Here is a 21,527-nt window from a genome sequence, read left to right on the forward strand (position 1 = left end):
GTCGAAGGAATTTTATCGAATAAACATCATCTTTTGTAGAAAAGTAGATATGAGACTCAAGTATTTCTAAACATGACAATGAATATTTTTTTATATATTTAGCAAGTCATCTTTTTTACATTATAATAATTTTCGAAACATAAGGTAGGTAAAATTGACGCTCAAATTTCATCTTATCTTCAAAAAATAATAATAATAATATATATATATATATATATATATATATATATATATATATATATATATATATATATATATATAATGGGATTCGAGGAAGTGCGTTTTGTTGAATAGCAGCCGAACAAAGGGTTTCATCAACCGGCCTCGAGCGAGTCGTCTTACACGACGCACAAGAGGTGGTCTTCGTCGTTGTATCATGGCCTTCGCCTCAAATCCATTATCGCTAAGCGTGACGGAACCCGCCTTCGAGGCATGGCTGCGCGAAACCGGCTACCTCGAGATCCTCGACGACCGTGCCGCCTCCGCCGACCCCTCTCTTCCCTCATCTTTCCCCTCCCTTTCCTCCTCCTCCTCCACCGCGGTTCCCGACCTCCCCCTCCGCCCTAGGACCTCCGCTCCTGCAGCCGGGCGCGGTGGTCTCGCCGCCCGCGCCTTCTCCTCTATGCGCACCCTTGCCTCCCTCTTCACTCTGAACCCTTTCGCGAAGCTCACGCCCGAGGACCTCTCCGTCGGGACCCCCTCGTGGACTCTCGAGTTCATCGGCGGTGCCGGCTCCTACTCCTGGCCCGCCGGATCCGCCCAGGCCCGGATGAGGGTGCAAGAAAACGTTCGCCGCTACGCCCGGAACTATGCACTGCTATCGGTTATCGTCTTCGCTTGCACCTTGTGAGTCTGCATCCCTATTCCTCATTTGTTCCTTGATTGATCTGCTGACTTATTGTAGCCTTAGATGTATCTCGACTGAGGCCTTCTTGGCAGGTACAAGATGCCGGTTTCGCTTCTTGGACTGATTGCGTGCTTGGTTCTCTGGGAATTTGTGAGGTTTTGCGGTGATAAGTGGCAATTGGAGGAAAGGAGCCCTGGATTAAGACAGGCGTTCGTTCACATTGCTCAGCTTGGTGAGTAGGCTTCTTTTTTTTGTTTTGGGAAAGGGTGAGTGGCGAAGGTGGGATTCGAGCTTCACGATTTTGTGATATACTATTAAAGTGTTTATCAGCTAAGCTCGAATGAGGTTTCGAACCCTCAAATCTTTGATAAGTTGGTCTGGTATACCACCGCTAGACCAATGTTTAAGGTGTCACCTTGGTGAGTTGCCTGAGATCATTTATTCCCTTCTTTTGACTTAATGAACTTAGGTACAAGTTATGTGATTTAACAGTCAGAGGCATGCATGAACTAATTATTGTGCTAATTGAGTGGAAACATGGACTCATTTCTCCATATACATGTGACATGCTCTGTAGATTTGATCTTAAAGATTTGGTGGGTGCATCTCAAGTATTGATGCCGATAAGTCTTGTTAATCATGCAATTTGCATTTAAAATTTAAAGTAAAGTAAATGTGAAAAAAAATGTAAAGAACTTAAGAATGCTAGAATAAAGTTTATGAAGGCTTCTCAAGTCATTGTCACATATCCATATGGACATTGATTCCCCAGTGAATGAGTTTTGACTCCATTCAGATTGTTTGTGCTCTCCTTGAGTGAAATCCTTACCACAAACGTGGCCAATATATTTCTTCACTCTTAACTACCTTGTTTCCCTTGTTCCATGGTTTTACCTTTGGACCCAAATGTTAGATATTGTGACTTTGGGACATGCAATACTGTGTCAGTCTAGATCCAGAACTTTGAGATTGATATGATTGATTTCTGGGCCACCTAGCTCCCTGTTTTGTTACGCTATATTGTGTTTGCATGCCATGTTAGCAACTTTAGCAAGGATAGTTCAATTGAGTGCTTAAAGATAATAGGCTATTAGAATGTTTGATATGGAATATAGTGTTAACTTTCTATTACATCACATGGGTGTTTGGCCTCTTCTATCAAGAATAAGGACTAAAAAAGGGTCATGTAACACACCTTAAAATATAACCAGATTTGCTGCTTCAGTATATAAATAGGAGATTAGCTGGAAGATATTGATTAGCAATCTGGTTTTGTGCTGGCTGGATAACATGCTTTATAGTTATACCAATACCTGTGGTATATATTGTTTTATAACCTAACAATAATTTGTTGGCTGATATAGTTTGGACAGATCAGACTAATTTATATGATCCAAGGATCAAAAGATTCATGCGAAAATACCGTTACATGTGAGAGATAAATGTAAGCTGCTTTAACGTGCGATTATACTATAGTGCTTAGTAGTTGAAATAATGGAGGTGCAAGTAGTGAGAAATGCAAAGGGCTTATCGGTTTGGTACTCAATATGATTGAACTGAAGCAGATTCAAAGGATTTCTTATTTACTCTTAACGTGTGATTATAGTGCTTAGGAGTAGAAATAATGGAGATGGAAGTAGTGAGAAATGCAAAGAGCTCTGGGTTTGGTACTCAATATGATTGAACTTAAGCAGATTCAAGGATTTCTTATTAATTCTTAACGAGTGATTATAGTGCTTAGTAGTCGAAATAATGGAGATGGAAGTAGTGAGAAATGCTAAGGGCTCTGGGTTCGGTACTCAAATGATTGAACTTAAGCAGATTCAAGGATTTCTTATTTATTCTATCAAGCCATTTTTTATGTTAATTTTACTGAGCATGATAATTTTACTTTCCTGCAATCATTTTACCATATTGCCCATGAGACATATTTTGTATTCCTCATTAACCAACATTTTGCACAATCGTAGTCTGCAAATTATGAGATGTTTTTCAAACATTGACCAAGTACCATCCGAGTATGTAGAATTATGATTTTGTTTGCATCTGTCCATTTTAGACGAAAATTTTTTAAAATACAAAATCAGAATGGTTCATCTTCTGATGAAGAAAGTTCTACAAATATGTTCAATTTAAGGTTGATCGACTATATTGTTTTATTGGTACTATGCTAGAAATCACATGCAAGATTGAGACAAGCTTGATGTTAATTGGGTTTGTACATGTAGCAGAATCCTGTCAATTATTTAGGGACTAAAGTTTCTTTGATGAGGATTTTTGTAAGGTTATTCTGTTATATTTTTCTTCACTGAAACTTCCCCATGAGTTTGTTTTTTCAATTACCTAATCTCATCTCTGTTAATGTGATAGTTTCCATCAACTAAACATCGGCACACATCACTAGTCATAATATCAAGCAGACGAAATGTAATGTAAACCTGTGGTGAAGGCCTAGTGCAGATTGGGCTCATAGAGATTCAGCCGTCTGCTGTGTTCACTGATCATGAAGTATCAGTTCCCTTTTCTATTGCCCTGATTTGATAATCAGGATACAAAGAAATTAGAGTGTGATGTAGCTGCACTCTGTTGTTCACTGGGACCATCTTCATATGATTATTTCCTTGCCATTCTAATTAAGGAAGAACTAGTATCAGAAATCACGTGTGTGATCTGCATAATGCGACATGGCAGAACACTGCATGCTATAAGTATAGTTTTAAGTCTGGGATTGCACTAACGCTGTAACACATTGCTTTCTATGGTTGCTTGCCAGTATATCCTATTTTGTATTCAAGAATACTCACAAAACAGTTACAAAAGTCTTGCATTTATCAAGTATATATGCTTACTGAAGTTTCCTAATTCTATATTTGTCATTGTTCTTATTTATTTATTTATTTTGTTTTTAAAGCGACTGCAGTGGTACTCTATATGTGCAATCTTCAACTAGCTATTGCTTACACGGTTGGTGTCAGTTATGCAGGTGACTCTACCTGATTTCATCACTTGATCTCATTAAATACATTGTTAACCATAACCTTAACAACAATTTTGTTTTTCTAGTCCTCATTTTTCATGCTTTTCTGCGGAAGTTGACTCCAAGACGGATCCCGGGGGCTAACCAGCATGGAAGATTTTTGCAGAGAAGGTAACGATTGGCAGCAAAACAAGTGCTCATCCCGGCTGTGGAGGGAGCACGCACTTTTGATGTGGATCTCATCGTTAGTTTCCAACATAGGATACTGTTAAAGCTCTAGAACTTCTTTTAGGGATAGAAAAAGTTTATCCATTGATGCTCTGTGTCATTGCTCTACACTCATGAAAGTGTAACAGCTAATGGCAGTGGCATTAAGGGGAACAAAGACTACTCTTCTATAGGACAGATTGTGCACAGGATACATCTGGCATCCTTCTTGTAAACACAGGTAGATCCTACTTGACATTTTTGAGTTGTGAGACTCAAAATTGGAAGTTTGTTCTTTTGGCATTACTGCTACAGGTAAAACCCTTGAATTTCTAAGTGTTAAATCCTGGTTCCTCCACTTGTGATTCAGACACATTTTAGCTCCTACACAACCAAACCACCAATATGTTGTCTGTAACACAACTGAAGATCGAATGATGGGTATTTATTTGAGTGGCATTATCTACTTGCATATGGTCAAAACATCACAATTTCACTTACACAAGGAGGTTACACTATGCAGTCAAACAACAGAAAAATTTACTGGACTCTGGACAATGTCTTATTCCACGAGTTACAAAAGTGAATTGAGTATAATCCCAGGAAGAGCATTGCAGTAAAGAGTTTGTAGGTTGCTGCATTTGCATATTGACCAAGATGTGTTAGTCGGTAAAGATATTGAAGATTGATGAGTAAGTTCTTGGGTTGTTGTTTGGCCTTTATCTTAAATTGCTTGTTATTGAAAGAATATTACAGGAGCTAAGTTTATTTTGTTGTATCTTTTTGTATAATACAAAGGAAGAGAGGGAGAGAAAGATGAAGAAAAGGAAGGTGAGGTCAAGAACCCAAAAGAAATCAAAATATGACTTTAATTAGGTCAAGAACCCAAAAAAATCATTGAGAAAGGAGAAAAATTCAAAGGAGATCATGTTCAAAATTTTGCGCCTATTTTCCTTTTTCTATATATATATATATATATATATATATATATACTAGCTAGTTATAATTCACTATGACAGCATTATATAAGGACTAATGTTCTTTTATCCGTAAAGGATCCAGGTTTGAAAAGTGGCTTGGGATAATCTTCGAGCTATCGAGACGCCTCCGATGAAGACTAAAATAATGGTTCAGATCAATTATGGATTAACCTCCATATGTAATATTCACAAAAATATTTTAAGAAGATAAGGGGTCAGCTTAGATCGGTTACTAATATATTCCAAACAGATTAAGGAGTAGTTCTAATTGGTTACAAATTGTACTCTCCATGATATCCTCCTCTTCCTATGAATGTTAGTATAAATACGCACTAAAGGCTTCCAAACGAAAGGAAGGAGAAACAAGGCCACTATAATAATGTGGTCGATCTATCATCTTTGTGAATGTCGAGCAATCATCTCCTCATTTCAGTCGAGGCATTCTTAAATCTCACCCAACAGATGCAAACACTAGCTGATATAATAAAGTGGTCGCTCCACTTCTACCTCAGCCAGACCCTCAAGTGACATCACTACCTCAATCGTTGGTGATAGTTCCTCAACCCTACGTCTAGGTGTCCGTCGGAGTCCTGACTAATGGGTTATCAGCTCCTCCCAATCTTTCACAACCCACCGAACCATCAACTGAGAAAGCCCCATGTTCCCCAACCATGGAACTTGGCAGACATCACAGCCACCTTTCAGCTCCGATTGGATCTAAGACTCATTCAACTGACTCAACAGTTGACTCATTGAGAATCTGATCACAACAAATGGACGGATGCTTAGAAGAAATGCATTGTGACTTTCACCAATTCAGAAAAGAAGGGCAGGTCGATTCTATGTCGGTCTGATCCTCGTTCATTTAGAACATGCAAGAGGAACCAGTTCTCATAAGCTTTCATCTTATCGGACGCCTTAATATGTCGTGCCATCCCAACTACCTTAAGGAGATCAGCATGAGAGTGGTATGCTCATCTCAAATCTCACTCTGTTAGTTCTTGCTCAGCTAGTGAAAGAGTTCGAGCTCCACTTCCTCGGGAATGTATGCCTAAGGCCTATGGCCTCAATGATTCTAGGATAAAGATAAGACGAGGAGGAGATACTAGTGAACCTTGTTAATTGATTTACCAATGAGATCCTAAAAGTGGACAATGCCCACCCTTCACTCATGATCTAGGGTTAAAGCTCTCCCATATATTCTTATTGCATTAGTACTCATGATCTAGTGTCATCCTAAAGGGCTTGAACCAACAAACATTCGAACAAGACTTAAATTCGAGTTCAAGATATCTAATAATAAGGTCGAATATAAAGCACTTCTCTCAAGACTCCAGCTCGTACTAGAGTTCCAAGTTCAAGAACTAATAGTGTTCAGTGACTTTGAGCTAGTCGTGAGTCAAATAGAGATAAGTTATGAAGTTCAAGACACCATCATGATAAGATATCTCACTTAGGTACAAAAGTTGTCTCACAATTTCTCCCAACTCCAAGTACTTCAAATACCACGTGAAGAGAATACCGAGGTAGATGCCCTCACCCAACTGGCATCCACTCGAGCTCCTGAGCCAAATTGTCTATCGGTTAGGACCCTATCAAACCAAACCATCACGGAGCTCAACATTGGTTATGGTTGAGGCAGAACCGAGTTGGATGGATGAAATCATACATTACAAGAAAGATGAAATACTCCCAACCAATCTCACGGTAACTCAAAGAGTCAAGCACCACCAAGCTTGATATTGTCTAACTAATGGTCGCTTGTATCGTAGGTCTTTCAGCCAACCGCTCACGTGTTTAAATCCCCACGAGGCCGAGAGAGTACTTGTCGAGGTCCACAAGGGCATTTGTGGAGAGCACATTGGCAGGCAAACCCTTGCTTTCAAAGTGCTCCGATAAGGGTTCTACTGGCCAACACTATGCAAAGATGCAATTGCATACACCTAAATATGTCGTAGGTGTTAGGAATTTGCTTAAGTACCAAGACAACCGACAGTTCCCTTAAATCCAGTTGACTGTGGGTGACTGTTCGCTTAGTGGGGAATGGACCTTTTCAGACCCTTCCCACCTGTCTTGGACCAATGAAGATTCGTCATCATAGGGGTCAACTACTTCACAAAATGGGTGGAAGCCAAACTACTAGCATCAATAACCGAGAGACATGTCGAAGGATTCATATGGAGGAACATTATCACTTGCTTTGGGATACTAAAGGCCCTTATCACAGACAATGGGACTCGATTCAACAATCCAAAGTTCAAAGAGTTAAGCCAATATTATAGAATCCAATTAGATTCAACTTAGTGGCTCACCCCCAAACTAATGGTCTTTCCGAAGTCACCAACAAGCTATCCTCGAGGGCCTCAAACATCAAGTCATCGGATCAAAGGGCACCTGGGTGGATGAGCTGTTAAGCATCTTGTGCGCCTCCCCAATGACACCAAAGATAGGGTCAGGAGAATCCTCTTTTAGCCTAGCCTATGGTATAGAGGTCGTCTTACCACTTGAGGTAATCTTCTCGATGCCCCCATGTTGAAAACTTTGACGAAGAAACTTCCGAGATTAGACTGAGTCGAGCTCGATTTGATAGATAAGGTTAGAGCCGTTGCACATCTACAAGTTTTGAGATACAAGAAGGCGATGCCCAAGCTCTACGACTAAGGTGTTTGCCCCCGAGGCATTCAACTAGGAGACTTGGTGTTACGTATAGTTGAGATGATCGACCCCACACGATCCCAAGGAAAGCTAGCACCAAATTGGGAAGAGCCTTATCGGGTCATGGAAGTCATTCGAGATGGGACATATCACCTCAGTACAATAGAAGGAAGAACATTACCAAGAACATGGTATATCTCCAACCTAAAAAAATTTATCTGTAAAGGCCTCTAGAGGGGGAAGGGTTTTATCGAGGCACTATCCAAGTCGAGAGAAAGTATTTTTAAAAAAAGAAAAGAAAATTACAATAGACAGAGTAGGCCCCTATAAGTAAACTTGGGTGTTGATCTACAAAAAGAGAAGAAAAAGAGACATCATCATGCACTAGGCGAAGAATCGAGATTGTCATCAAAAGCAACTTGGCTTTCCATTGGAACGTCTTGATCCTTGGGGCAGTCAACAAATGGGTATTCCTCAAGTTCCAGTCTAGGGTACCATGCTTTGAAGCATGCTAAAGCAATCAAATACCCAAATTTATAGGAGGCCACCCTTATACATTTTGAGTCACTGTCATTTGTACGTGGCAAGTGGTGTCACCAAGGGATAATTATATATTACCCTCCTATAGTTATACATTTTTAGTATCTCGGTTCCTAAACTTACAAAATTTATATTGAAATCATATAGTTATGAAAGTGAAATATTTAATCTCATTTATTCTAACACTGTCGACTTTACTGATAGAAAATACAGCACGTGATAGCATATGCATGAATGACACGAAAACGATTGACAAAAAAGATAATTTTAATAGTGGTGGTGGATGGTGGTACCATGGGTGATTGTTATAGTAGTGGTCGACGAGAATGATGCGATGGTCAACCTTGATGATGGAGGAAGAAAAGACATCTACATCGGTGCTACATCGTTCTACCTCTTGTTCCTCTTTCGACGATATAGTGGTCATTGAGAATGAAGAGGAGATAGAGTAGTGTAGTGTCGACACAGAGGAGGCAGTGCAGTGCCACACCAAATGATGCAGTGACTGGCGAGAACGAAAAGGAGGCAAAACAGTGCAACGCCGATGTATATGCCTCACTTGCCTCCTCTTTCTCCTTTGGCATCGTACTGCTTTGCCCCATCTTCGTTCTCGTCGATCGTTGCACCATTCAATGCAGCACTGCATTGCTTCCTTTTTGTTCTCGCTAACTACTGCATCGTTGGAAGAGGAAAAGGAGACAGAGTAGTGTGGCTCCAACATAGATGTCTCACCACTTTATCTTTTCCTTCTCATTATCGTTGTTCGAATCGACATCGATAAAGTCGACTATCGCATCATTCTCATCGACCACCATCACAACAGTTACCCATGATGCTATTATTCATCACTATAATTGAAATTATCTTTATGTTCATTATCTTTATATCATTCATACATGCATAATCACATGTTGTATCTTTCGTTTTATAAAGTTGACGATATTAAGATAAATAAGATTAAATATTTTAATTTTATAATTATAAAAAAATAATATAATTTTTTTTAATATAAGGATCAGAATATTAAAGAAATTTAGCTATAATGAATAATCTATAATGAGTTGTGTCACCAAAAGATGAGCTAGCCATCGCAGGACTTCGTTAGGGGTTGGTTACGATGAAAAAGGCATCGAAGATAGAGTGATCTTGGTGAAGTACAGGCCAAGGATGCGAGAATCCACCTAAGGCCTCATCCTCGGTGATGAGGTTCTCGGTGCGGGGTTGCGCCACGGAGACAAGGTCAAGGGTTGGTGCTGCGCTCCATGGAAAGGGTCTCGATACTATTGACAAGCGACAATGACAACAATGAGTTGACCGCCAAAGACGATGAGACGAGAGAGAAATTATCCTTGAGAAAGAGGAGTCAACATCGTTGACAGAGAGGGCGGAAACAATGAAAGAAGAAAGGGAAGATCAACAGCACCGGAGAGAGCGAGAGAGAGAGAGAGAGAGAGAGCGAGCGGCGACTGTGACGAAAGGCAGAGAGAGAGAGGCCATCAGCCGTGGAATGACCAGGCAAAGTTTAAAGCTGTCTGACTTGTTATGCTCATCGCGTCCACTGGATTCAAACATGTCGACTGCACGCCAAGCCAAACCCATATTCTTCCTGCCATTAATGGTTAAAAAGAGGGATCAAAAGATCAATGATCCATAGCTGATTAAACTGAACTGTTCTTTGAGATGCATTATTCGCAAGAATATGATATTTAAACCCGATACAACCGAAAATACAATGATCGATCACCTAGCATTGTTGGTGAAGGCTGTCATCCCAATGAGGCAGAAATCTTCCTAAGTAGGTTGAAGGAAGCGTATCGACACACAAAAGCTTATGCTGCCTTCTAACTTTCCAAACCAGGAGCGCCTACAGTCAATTCGCCTTTCGCCAGGGCAGTCCAAGGCACAACAGTCTGCGGGATTCTTGACAGCATTTATGAGTGACAATTTGACAAACTTGCCAAAATGATGGATCTACAACACGATGAGAACATGAACTCATGCAACCAAGACGAACCATGTTATATAATTCATGTGGTCGCAGGCACTGATATCTATCATGGTCATCGATAATAGAACAGAGACCAAAATGATTTACAGTAATGCTGCTGAATTAACTCCCTGAAGCAACCTTTCTGCCATACTTGGAGAACACACCGGTTAGTATCGTCTTCTCCTTGATTTTTAACCTGAAACATTTATAAACATATTCAATATGTAGACTGGACATTGTGATTCCTATAAACAAAAGGAATTTGGTTAGCAATTATAGAGATGTACCTGGCCACTGAACCAGGTAAGCTCGGTTTTGAAGCCTTCACTAAGTATGTCTTGACTGCCTTCTTTTTTGAAGATGTCCTTTTCTGCTGTTTCTGCATTGGAGGCACAGAATTATTCAGGCCTGAATTTTTTATCATTGTCTTGCTTTCATTATCCACATTATCTGTAACCGGGATGTTAAGATGTTCTCTCTCTTCGAAATGTGTCAACAGACTCTCCTTTTTACTCTTGGGTGACGTTGCTGCTTCAGACTCGTCTATTACTTTTGTACCAACAGCTACATCATCAAATGCCCTCTCTTGGACGTCGGATGTTATCATATCTCCTGCCTCTCTGGAATTTGGTTGAGTAAACCCCAGGGCATCATCATTGCATTGCTCCGAGGAGTTGGAAGTACCATGCGGGCTTATGATATCACAGGCAATCTGTTTCTCCACTTTACCAAAACACACACTTCTCCTGGAATATACTTGTACAAACCTGAGACAAAGAAGGATGGATATGCTTACTCTATTGTCATTAAAAGAGTGGAGAGGTCGAGTAATTATGTCATACTAGGACTCCTTTGAAAGCATGCACCCAAAGTTATCAACCTTAATACAATATCAAGCAGAAATAGAGCAAATGGAACCTCTGTCCGTCCAAGGCATTGTTTTGATGGAATGCATATGAGAAGATCATAATGTGATGGGAATCATTACAACCAAGCAAGTCAAAGATTAACACATGGTAACTTTGATCTTTGAGTTTAAGAGTAGATACAATTCATACCTTAGGTAACTAGTGGTAGATTATGGATGGCTGCTATAATCTAAAGTATGTTCCATCTTTTAAAAAAGAATTCTCACCTTTAAACATCATAATGATTATCAGGAAAAACAAATTTAACCTTAAGAATTGCTCGTGAATGAATGAAAAAAAGAAACAACCTCCACTTAAAAAATGTTGCAACACATATGAAAATTATATAAAACTGTCATGGATTGAGCGACTTGGTAACCATCAGAACATATTCTATTCCTGATATTCAAAGTGGAATATAACTGAACTGATAAAATAATTCTAAATTATAATAATTCGATTGATATATTCATTATTCAAAATGAATAACAAAATCCACCTCTAGAACTTCAAATCTATTGGTTAGCTTGTTTCCACAAAACTGCTTACATAATAGTGAACTATTGGATTGCATTTGAATGTCCTCTCGATTATCAACATTGACAGATCGAGCCTAATTCATTCCTTGCCTTCATCTAATTCATGCTGGGGTGTCACCCAGGAATGCAATTTTCTCTAACTCGGCCAAGATAGTCCTATTTATAAATACATAGGAGACACATTGATCTGCTTAATGAACCTCAATGCCACTATTACCATTTTTTTTAATCACATTCTTCTTGTACTTCAAAAAATACACTAAGGATCATCTTACTGCCTCTCACCTGATGCTAATCATACAAAAGATGTTTGATTGTGAGTTTCTAGCTTCTCTACATACAAGGATCATTAGCATGGCAAAATCTCATGAGTGACTAGCTGTAGAGATGGTTGCTACCTTACCTTTGTATGGCAGAACATCATGGTCATATTCAATGGACTGCCATCAAAATTTTTCAGCCGAATTATATATTCTATTAGCGATCCCTAAGATTCAGTACAAACTTCTGCAAGCATTTGGAAATGAATGGAAGCTTAACTTTTACCATTTAACATCATGCACAATTTAGATTCATCTCTTACACAGGGTGCTGCGTCCACTCCACGTTCTTTTTTTTTTTTTTTTAATATCAAGAATGACATCTCAGGCTGTGAGACACAGCAAATAAGAGATATTATTTAATTATTCAAGACAGGAGGGAGTAGCAAATAAGATGATAATGCTTAAAAATATTCGGGCTAGGAAGTCGCAATCGAAGAATGTGAACCTTTTAAAGAACAAAATAATATATTATGCTACATAAAGAATTCAACTAAAATTCACGTCAGCATGAATTAGCAAAGCTTAGAGGAATTAGAATAAAGAAAAGGACAAGCAAAGGTCAAGAGGGACTAAACATGAAATAGTGATATTTTAGGACTAAGCCGGAATAATCATCAGAATGCAAGAAGGAACTATTTGGATCATCCCAATAGTAAAAGGAAAATACAAAATTATCTCTTATTTATTTAAAGGGCTTCTTGGATCTTGTATTTGACACAGTAAAATTATAAAGACAAAAGCATACCTACTAGCAGCCTCCTCAGATGCAAAGTCCACGAATGCAAAACCCTTGCAGATCGGCTCACGAGTTTTTTGGTTCCCAATAACTGCAGGACTTATACTAACAAGATCAGGAAACCCTTGGAAAGCACGCTGCAAATCTCTATGTATGTTCTTCTTCCTGGGAAGGTTCCGGACACGCACACGAAAACCACATGGAACTTCATCTGCTGCTGCAAATCCCCATTGCAATATATCAATATGAGCTTCAAAGGCAAACAAAAGGTGATGAACATAGAGAGATTGGAACCCTCTTGTAGTTCCTATTCTCTATTAAGTTTCTCTTACATATAAGTTTAAGAAGGAACACCATGATGATAAATTTTTCAGGAAGTAACTAAGTAGAATTTAGCATAAGAAAGTTGTGTGTATATGACCAAGAAACCAGGTAACTAATGTAGAAACATCACATGAAAGGTAAGTAGGACTGTAGGAGGATGTGTGAATTGGTCAAGTCATATTCAACTTGGGCACAAGCAAAGCGCCCTCTGATGCTCTAAGAGTAGTATTATTATATCTCTTTGCCAATTACACCAAAGCAAACAATCCAGTAAAGAAGTGCATATAGAGAGGATGTGTGAAGGTAAGCAAATTAACACTGATGTCTTGTTCACTACATGAATTGGAAATCCTTTTGATGTTAAACTTTAAAGTACATTGAACAAAAGCAATTTAAATTGAGATAACAAACAACTCGGACTTGCAAACAAGTATTGATAAGGCATATTTTGGTCCCCAGATGAGTCACCACTGACGTCACACGCCACGTCCCAACCAGTGTCAAAATCCGGCGCCGCACGTCATCAGAACCCCGTGACACACATTAAGCCAAGTTCCGTATCGAGACACTATGCGACACGACTATCCCGAGGGCTCGGGGCGGTGCCGTCTAACGCCGCTCATGCATCCCCTAAGACGCCAGCTCGTCAGAAAAGCCGTCCCATCCCACAAAGGTTAGCAGCCACACCAAACCGAGGCACAACCAATCCTCGCACAATAGTATATAAACCTCTGGCCGATGCCCAGCCAGGGGGAGAAAAACTTGATATAAAAAATACTCCACTGACTTGCTCGTCGGAGGGGCCAAAGTTGGGAAACACCCGACGAAGGCCATTTTGCAAGAAGGCGGACACCCCCGAGCAGCGAGCGTCTCGACCCAAAAGATACCTTCCATCGCACAAGGGAGAGCAGTGAGCCGGCTCGGATCCCGACCAACGCCGACCAACATTCCTTCCCGAGGGTGTGACCACCTCATCATCCTACTCACTCCGCAAGAAGCTCCCGACGTCGACCCGTGGGCCTAACCGTGCTGACTCATCAGCCACGGTACTTTTGTTCACTAACAAGTATCAAGATACATATGAAGCAAAGAGTTGAAATGCCACCAAAGGATGATGCAACTAAAATTAGGGGGGCTTTTTTACTAGATTTTCTTGGATTGGAGGGGAATAAGCATCAAATCGAGGGTTCTGGATTTAGACGAAGTACATCGAACAAAAGAAATTTAAATTGAGATAACGGGTAACTTGGACTTGAAGACAAGTATCGAGATTTATCTAAAACAAAGGGTACGGGTTGAGATGTTAGAAAGGATGACGCAACTAAAATTAGGGTTATTTGCTTGCTTTGCTTGGATTGGAGAGGAATAAGCATGAAATCGAGAGTTTTGGATTTAGACCAAGTGTTGTCCTTTGTTAATTGCTTTACTAAATTGTTCGATTGAGTGAAACTACATGGAGATTCCAAGAAACATCACCAACCGCGAAGCTGAAGCAAGAAGCACAGGAAATCGCAGTCGTACCCTTCGGTAACGGTTCTTGCTTTGCCTTGGCTGTGCCATCGCTCTTCGCGGGCTCGTTCTTGAGTTTATTGGCGCTGGCGAGCAGGACTTTCCTGCTCCGCTCCATCTCCTCCCACAGCTCATCCTCCAACCTGGTGTCGTACGTCCTCCCCTCTCCGAACCCGGCCGGCTTGTTACGGAGCCACTGCCTCATCTCTTGAAACGGCATCGCCGCTTCATCCCCGTCCTCCTCCTCCTCCTCTTCCTCAGCCCCCTCCACCGACGCGTCATCTTCGTCCTCTGCTCCACTCTGCCGCCCCCGCCGCTGCCTCGAAGCGGAGAGCGGGAGCCAATGCCCTCTCCGCCGCTGGGAGGAGAGGGGAGGAGCGGCGGTGACGCGGCTGCCAAAGAGCAGCGGGTTGAGAGAGAGCGCAGGCGAAGAGATGGAAGGGCGGCGGCGGCGGAGGAGATGGGGAATGGCTGTAGCGAGGGAGCCGGCTCCCGTGCTCGTCATCCTTCCCCTCCCGATGGATCAGCCTCTCAATCTCTCTCACAAGCAAAACGAATCGCTGAGACCTCCTAAAAGATAATAGGTTGGTTATTAATATCGTTCTTATTTTTATTTTAATTTTAATTCTGAAGCCTCATATAACTAACTCTTCGTTCCGTTCCAAAATAATAGGTAATATTTATTAATTAATGGGCAAATTTCCCTATTTTTTTATTTTCTTTTTGTAAAGCAACTCATTTTTTAACTACATCAAAATATATACAATGACTACATCAAAATATAACTACATCAACTTATAGATATTATTAATCATAGTAATTAGTGGGTTAAAGTATTTGTGTGAGTATGATGTGGTAGTAAGGCTATCTGATTGAATGCTAATGACTGCTGCTAATTGCTATCTTTCGAAGTAATATGTTAATTGAGATGTACAAGGCTTAATCTAAAGTTAGTGGTTTCTTTTCAGGTTTAATTGACTAATGGCAACAGTGAAGAGGGATCCAAGCAAAACCTCAATACCCATCACAAATGGTTATTATCATGGTAGATAGTTCTCTCAAAACACTAAATTAAAATGAAACACTCGACTCACGGGATGAGAAGTCTATCCAACATCCCATGTGGTAACAAGTGGATCATGGTGTCAAACATCTTGCTTGAGATTAACCAATAGATTTATAGATATTAGAATACCAATGATTAAGTTTAAACAAACTTCAGTTAGGAAATCCCTAAAATAACCCTACTTAGAAGACCAGTATAACTATTAACCTGTAGATAAAGCCACAAAATAACATTTTGACGCAAAAGGTAGGGCGCATTCTCTTGCATCTGACACAAATGATGCAAGTGTTAGTATGATTGAAACCCATCTACCCTGTGAACTAAAGAACAAGAAGCAAAAAAAAAGAAAATGGGGAGAATGGAGAAAAGCTGTAGAGAATTTACTTGTCACTCCTGTAACTGGTCATTCTTATGAAGTCTTCTGTTATATCATCAGTAACAAGTTTGATGGCCACCAAGCAATATGTGATCACCTTGGATTGCTGTATGTCACAGATTCAGTAAAAGTACCAGCTTTTTGTCTTGATTCTAGCTGTGGAAAGAGAGTTAGCAGTAATGAAGCAATTAGCTTCCAATAAAAGTAATCCAAAGCTTAACCTTCAGAACTTTCCATAACAAGATTCAATAATCATTAAGAGAGTAGTAAAACAAACAGTGGAACACAAAATAGCATAATGCAAAGAAATTTAGACTTAATGAGGCAAGTGAAGAGAAAGTAGATCAGATGCAGCAGCAAGTTTCTGGCTGTTGTCACAACTAGATTAATAGATGGCAAGATGTAGTAATCTGAGGCTAACCTTCAAAATTTCCATTACCAAGATTCAATAATCATTAAGACAACATAAAAGCAAAAGGGGAAGCTAGCTAACAGAAAGCAGATCAGAAGCAACAGCAAGATTCTGGTTATTGTGACACGTCGATAGAAGGATGAGAAGATCTAGTAATCTAAGCAGCCAGCTTCTCCCATTTGAGAGGCTTAACCACCTCCCAGGTAAAGTCTGGGTCATCCCTGCCGAAGTGACCATATGCTGCTGTCTTGAGGAACCTGCCGTTGCCACCCCGCTTCAGGTCAAGGTTATTGGTGATCATCCCAGGCCTGAAGTCAAAGTTCTCCTTCACAATCTTCAGGATCTCCTTATCGGGAATCTTGCCAGTGCCATAGGTGTCAACAAAGACAGACAGTGGCTCAGGAACACCGATGGCATAGGAGATTTGGACGATACAGCGGCGGGCAAGTCCATTTGCCACAATGCTCTTAGCTGCCTGCCTAGCTATGTAGGCACCGCTGCGGTCAACCTTGGTTGGGTCCTTGCCAGAGAAGGCACCACCACCATGGGCTCCCCAGCCACCATAGGTGTCGATGATGATCTTGCGTCCAGTAAGCCCAGCATCACCATGAGGTCCACCGATGACAAATCGACCAGATGGATTGAGATGGAAGATGGTCTTCTCATCGAGGTACTGCTCAGGTACGACAGGTTTGATGACATGCTCCTTCAGGTCAGCGGCAATCTCATCATTGGTGACAGTCTCATCGTGCTGGGTGGAAATGAGGATGGTGTGCACACGAATGGGAACCATGGCACCATGGTCATTGTGGTACTCAACTGTAACCTGGGTCTTACCATCAGGTCTCAACCAGGGGCAAGTTCCATTTTTTCGAACCTCAGTGAGGCGTGCACCAAGCTTTGTAGCGAGGACATGGCTGAGAGGCATCAGCTCGGGTGTCTCATCTGTTGCGTAGCCAAACATGTGCCCCTGGTCACCTGCACCAATCTCTTCAGGGTGCTTGGTGAAGTGGCCATGAACACCCTGGGCAATGTCAGGAGACTGCTGCTCAATATTTACGAGCACCTTGCAGTGGTCAGCATCAAGGCCTACATCATCAGATGTGAACCCAATGGAACGGCAGGTGTCACGGACAATTTTCTCATAGTCAATGTTGCCCTTGGTGGTGATCTCACCAAATACCATGACCATGTTCGTCTTGGTGCATGTCTCACAGGCAACCTTGCTCTCAGGGTCCTGCTCAAGGCAGGCATCAAGAACTGCATCAGAGATCTGGTCACACAGCTTGTCCGGGTGCCCCTCATTGACAGATTCAGAGGTGAAAAGGAAGGTGTCCTCCATTTAACCTGAAGTTGGATCAACATAGAATTAGAATGTATCAAATTAGCGTGAGAGATGAATACCAAAGCCAACTACATAAATTCACATACAACAAAGAGGCATTACTTAAACACAGTTGAGATGGTGAAATAATTATCGTACAATATATAAAGATTATTTTACAGTTGATTTAAGTACTACCTATATCATCATCAGAATCCACATACTCTCAACTGAAGAAAAAAATGATGTAACCTTCAAAAGTAGCAATATTGGTAAAATGTTCTGCCACTGATAGAAGCAGAAACCTCAAATCAAAGTCTAAAATCACGAGAAACTATTCTCAGGTGGGAGGATAAATGAGGTGTTTGTCAGAGTTGCACAGTACAACAAAAAGAGGGGGGAAAGGTGCATTATGCTTTATAAAATCATGAGAAAGAGAGAGGGGAGGAAGTATGATCCAGGAAGCAAGTAAAAGAGTTGCATGCTAGAGACAACACAGAATCTAACAACATGAGTCATCTAATAATGAAAACATTAAATGCACATCTTAAAGATTTGATTGGGTAATCAATAATCTCAAAAGTTTAAGCCATTAAAAAAAGATCCAATATATGCTTTAACATCCCATCTCATGAACAAGTATCGACAATAAAACTATATGGCACAACCTCGAATGAAATATGATATCCTACGAATATTTATTGATTAAGCATCGGGAAAGAGGGACATATGCTAGTTTCAAACTCATGACTTTCTCCAATATCATTATAAAGATTCAAATGAGTGACCAGTAATCCCAGTTTAAGCTGTTAGGAAAGAAAATATATGGTTTAAAATCACAAAACACAATAAATTCTTCACTAACATTAAATATTTCACTAGTATGTCACAAGGATCTAGTAGAAGATGATTCCAAAAACAAAAACCTATAAAGATCTGAAGGAATGATACTGACCTGATGTCAATCAGATAGAACAGATCAGGAAAATAGACATACTAAAACTTTTTGATCCAACTATATATTTTTGCCAATACACCAACAATTTAGACAGAAAGGTTTAAGCGGATTGAACATGAACAATAGGATATGACACAAGAAAATCTAATAATTTCTTACTAAGATTTTTTATGGGAGTTAATAACCTGGACTGAATCAGTCAGAACAAAAAGAAACTAGCTATCGGCAATCTTTTTTTACAATTGACAACTTCTTTGCTATTAGCAACCCCTTGAAAAATAATAAAATATAATTTTACCATTTACAGCTCCTCAACTGCCAATCTTAACCTTTCTTTTCCTACAACCCTCCCCTCCCCTCCTCCACCTCCTCCCCCATTTGCCTCCCCGTACTCCTCCCCCCTCCACCTCCCCCTACTCCTCCTCCTTCTTCCCCTGCCCTCCTCCACCTCCTCCTCCCCCTCCCCCGCCACCTCCCCTACCTCCACCTCCACCCATTCCCTTCCTCCTCCCCCACCCCATCGTTCGGTGCCACTCGATGTTGTCCAATGCCACTCCACCATCCGACATCATTTGCCGCTTGTCGTTCAAATAGAAGGGAAAAAGAGGAGGAAGGGGGGGGGGGGGGGGGGGGGGGGGAGCACATTTACATTCATTTACAGATGGGTATCTTTGAAATATTAAAAAAAATTAAAATGAGATTGTAAATAGCAAATAATGGGTTGGTAACAAAAATCTTGGAAAAAAAAAAAGAGCTTACTATTTGCAACCCCCTTATTACTATTTACAATCCTTTTTTTTTTTATTTCAAAACTGTCCCCTTGCAAATAAACATAAATACCCTCTTCTTCTTCCTCCTCTTCTCCTCTTCTTCTCCCCCTCCTCTTCTTCTTCTTCTTCCTCTTCAGAGGAAGGGGTTAGATGATGGTGGATTGGGTTGAAGGGCATCGAGCGGTGTCGAGAGAGATGACGAGGATGAAATAAGAGGGAAGAAAAGAAAAAAGGGGTAAAATCAATAATATTTTATTATATTTTTAAGGGATTATCAATAGCAAAGGGGTTGTCAATAGTAAAATGGGGATCATAAATAGTAAGCTAAAAAAAACTGGAGAATCAAACCTTTAAAAGGTTCAATTCATTAAACCATTTGAATCTTAAAAAATAAGGTACTCTTTATTCTTTATTTGGTATCAACTATATATAACTTTTAAGAACATTAAAATCTTAAAAAATAATTGATAATTCGTTACTCTCTCATTCCAACATGTCAGCTCCGTCCCTATCACTCTATCTCACTATATTATATTATAGTATTATAAATATTATAAATATGATGTTTATAATATTATCCACATATTTTAGATTCTTAACATCATATATAATTGCATTTATTTTCGAAAAATGTTTATTAAGTTTACGGTCTAACAAATCGATATACCAGTTCAACCAGACCCAGATCAGATCAATATTAATATGATGTTCATAATATAATCCACATGTTTTAGATTCTTAACATCATATATAATTGCATTTATTTTCTAAAAATGTTTATTATGTTTACGGTCTAACAAATCGATATACCAGTTCAACCACACCCAGATCAGGTCAATATCCAGTCTCATTCTGATAACCACAAGCAAAACAGAGATAGCATACACCGACTACCATGCACATCCAAACGAAAAGATCTAAGGCTGACAGCTTCAAGATGGAGAGAAACCACCACTCTTCATCTGATATCAAACCAGTTGTAAGCACAGAAAAGAACAACCAGTTCTTTCTACTCCCAAACCACGCATATAGAAGCCAAGACGGCATCAATCAATGTCAGACCTTAGTCTGCAAGCAAAAAACCAGTAGTTCCGGAAAGGAAAAGAAACGTCTCGTTCAAAACCACGAGAACCAACAAATCAACTGAAAAGCAATCGATGATCCACAGGAACTCGGACAGATCCTCCCAGATCTGGCCGCAGAACCACTACAATCGAGACCTTCGGATCTAAGCCTCGAAATCCCACCGAGACCTCGAGAGATCAACACCAATAAGCACAGAAACAGAAGTAAACATGGAGCCGGAGGGAGATTGCTCACCAGAGCGGTGGGATCCGACGTTGGTTTGAGGTCGCTCAGGCCCGGGGTTTGAACGCAGTGGACTCGCCTGCTTCGTCCCCGACACGTATTTAAAGATGCGATGGGGTCCGTGATCGGATCTCAACCGTCCGATTGGATTCCTTTGGGTCACGGGGCGACCCACTTGACATAGAACACACAACAGCCAGTCCACCTATCGTTTACCACCACGTTTCACGATGAGGATCGCAAGGCGAAGGTGTTGTTGGAGGTGTTGTTGGAAAAGATAAAAAGCGTTGTATTTGTTTAGAAACAAACTTTATTTATCATTTTTCTCTCTTTGTTTAAAGGAACAAAATGATTTGTTTGTTCCACCATTTTCTTTATAAATTTGAAGAATTATTATTCGGATTCTCCAAGTGAAGTGATCGAGTTGGGTACATCACTAGACTAATTATTTAGGTATAAAATTAGTACAAATATATAATACAATAAATAAGAGTTCTAAGTCAGCATCCTAAGATTCAATCCAATCTAAGGTGTCTCTAAAGGAAAAGATATATAATAACTTCTGAATTAGTTCCACCAAAATTTTACTCGTGTCTTTAAAGATAAAGTGTCCTTTCAAAATTGCTCATCCTAATTTTGGAGCAACCTTCTATAAATTTTCTATAAAAAAAAATAATATATTGGTGAGTGAATTAGTTACACCATCAGAATTATTATATAGATATAGTATGAGTAAGAGTATATAATTCGGTAAATAAGAGTTTTGAACAAGGATCCC

General features: G+C 40.1%; 3 protein-coding genes across 5 annotated transcripts; 1 reads left to right on the top strand and 2 right to left on the bottom strand.

The window, feature by feature from the left end:
* The first annotated feature begins 291 nt into the window (after window positions 1-291).
* On the top strand, window positions 292-4,389 carry LOC103984485 (PRA1 family protein H). Of its 2 annotated transcripts, none has more exons than XM_009401992.3 (4): window positions 292-846; window positions 940-1,079; window positions 3,759-3,830; window positions 3,911-4,389. In XM_009401992.3, the coding sequence occupies exons 1-4, from the start codon at window positions 377-379 to the stop codon at window positions 3,997-3,999; spliced, it is 771 nt and encodes a 256-aa protein (XP_009400267.2). In that variant the 5' UTR covers window positions 292-376; the 3' UTR covers window positions 4,000-4,389. The 2 variants fall into 2 exon arrangements, with proteins under 2 accessions (XP_009400267.2, XP_018679445.2); XM_018823900.2 differs by having other exon boundaries at window positions 3,768-3,830.
* Window positions 4,390-10,201: 5,812 nt separating this feature from the next.
* LOC135628761 (DNA polymerase epsilon subunit C-like) lies at window positions 10,202-15,103 on the bottom strand. Of its 2 annotated transcripts, none has more exons than XM_065135656.1 (4): window positions 14,548-15,103; window positions 12,712-12,916; window positions 10,484-10,963; window positions 10,202-10,392 (listed from the first exon to the last, which is right to left on the bottom strand). In XM_065135656.1, the coding sequence occupies exons 1-4, from the start codon at window positions 15,038-15,040 to the stop codon at window positions 10,317-10,319; spliced, it is 1,254 nt and encodes a 417-aa protein (XP_064991728.1). In that variant the 5' UTR covers window positions 15,041-15,103; the 3' UTR covers window positions 10,202-10,316. The 2 variants fall into 2 exon arrangements, with proteins under 2 accessions (XP_064991728.1, XP_064991727.1); XM_065135655.1 differs by having other exon boundaries at window positions 12,712-12,919; window positions 14,548-15,101.
* Window positions 15,104-16,388: 1,285 nt separating this feature from the next.
* Window positions 16,389-20,877, bottom strand: LOC135628762 (S-adenosylmethionine synthase 2-like). Its single transcript, XM_065135657.1, has 2 exons — window positions 20,762-20,877; window positions 16,389-17,736 (listed from the first exon to the last, which is right to left on the bottom strand). The coding sequence occupies exon 2, from the start codon at window positions 17,729-17,731 to the stop codon at window positions 16,547-16,549; it is 1,185 nt and encodes a 394-aa protein (XP_064991729.1). The 5' UTR covers window positions 17,732-17,736; window positions 20,762-20,877; the 3' UTR covers window positions 16,389-16,546.
* Window positions 20,878-21,527: the final 650 nt, after the last annotated feature.

Source organism: Musa acuminata, chromosome BXJ3-1, assembly GCF_036884655.1.
Source record: "Musa acuminata AAA Group cultivar baxijiao chromosome BXJ3-1, Cavendish_Baxijiao_AAA, whole genome shotgun sequence".
Lineage (NCBI taxonomy): Eukaryota > Viridiplantae > Streptophyta > Magnoliopsida > Zingiberales > Musaceae > Musa > Musa acuminata.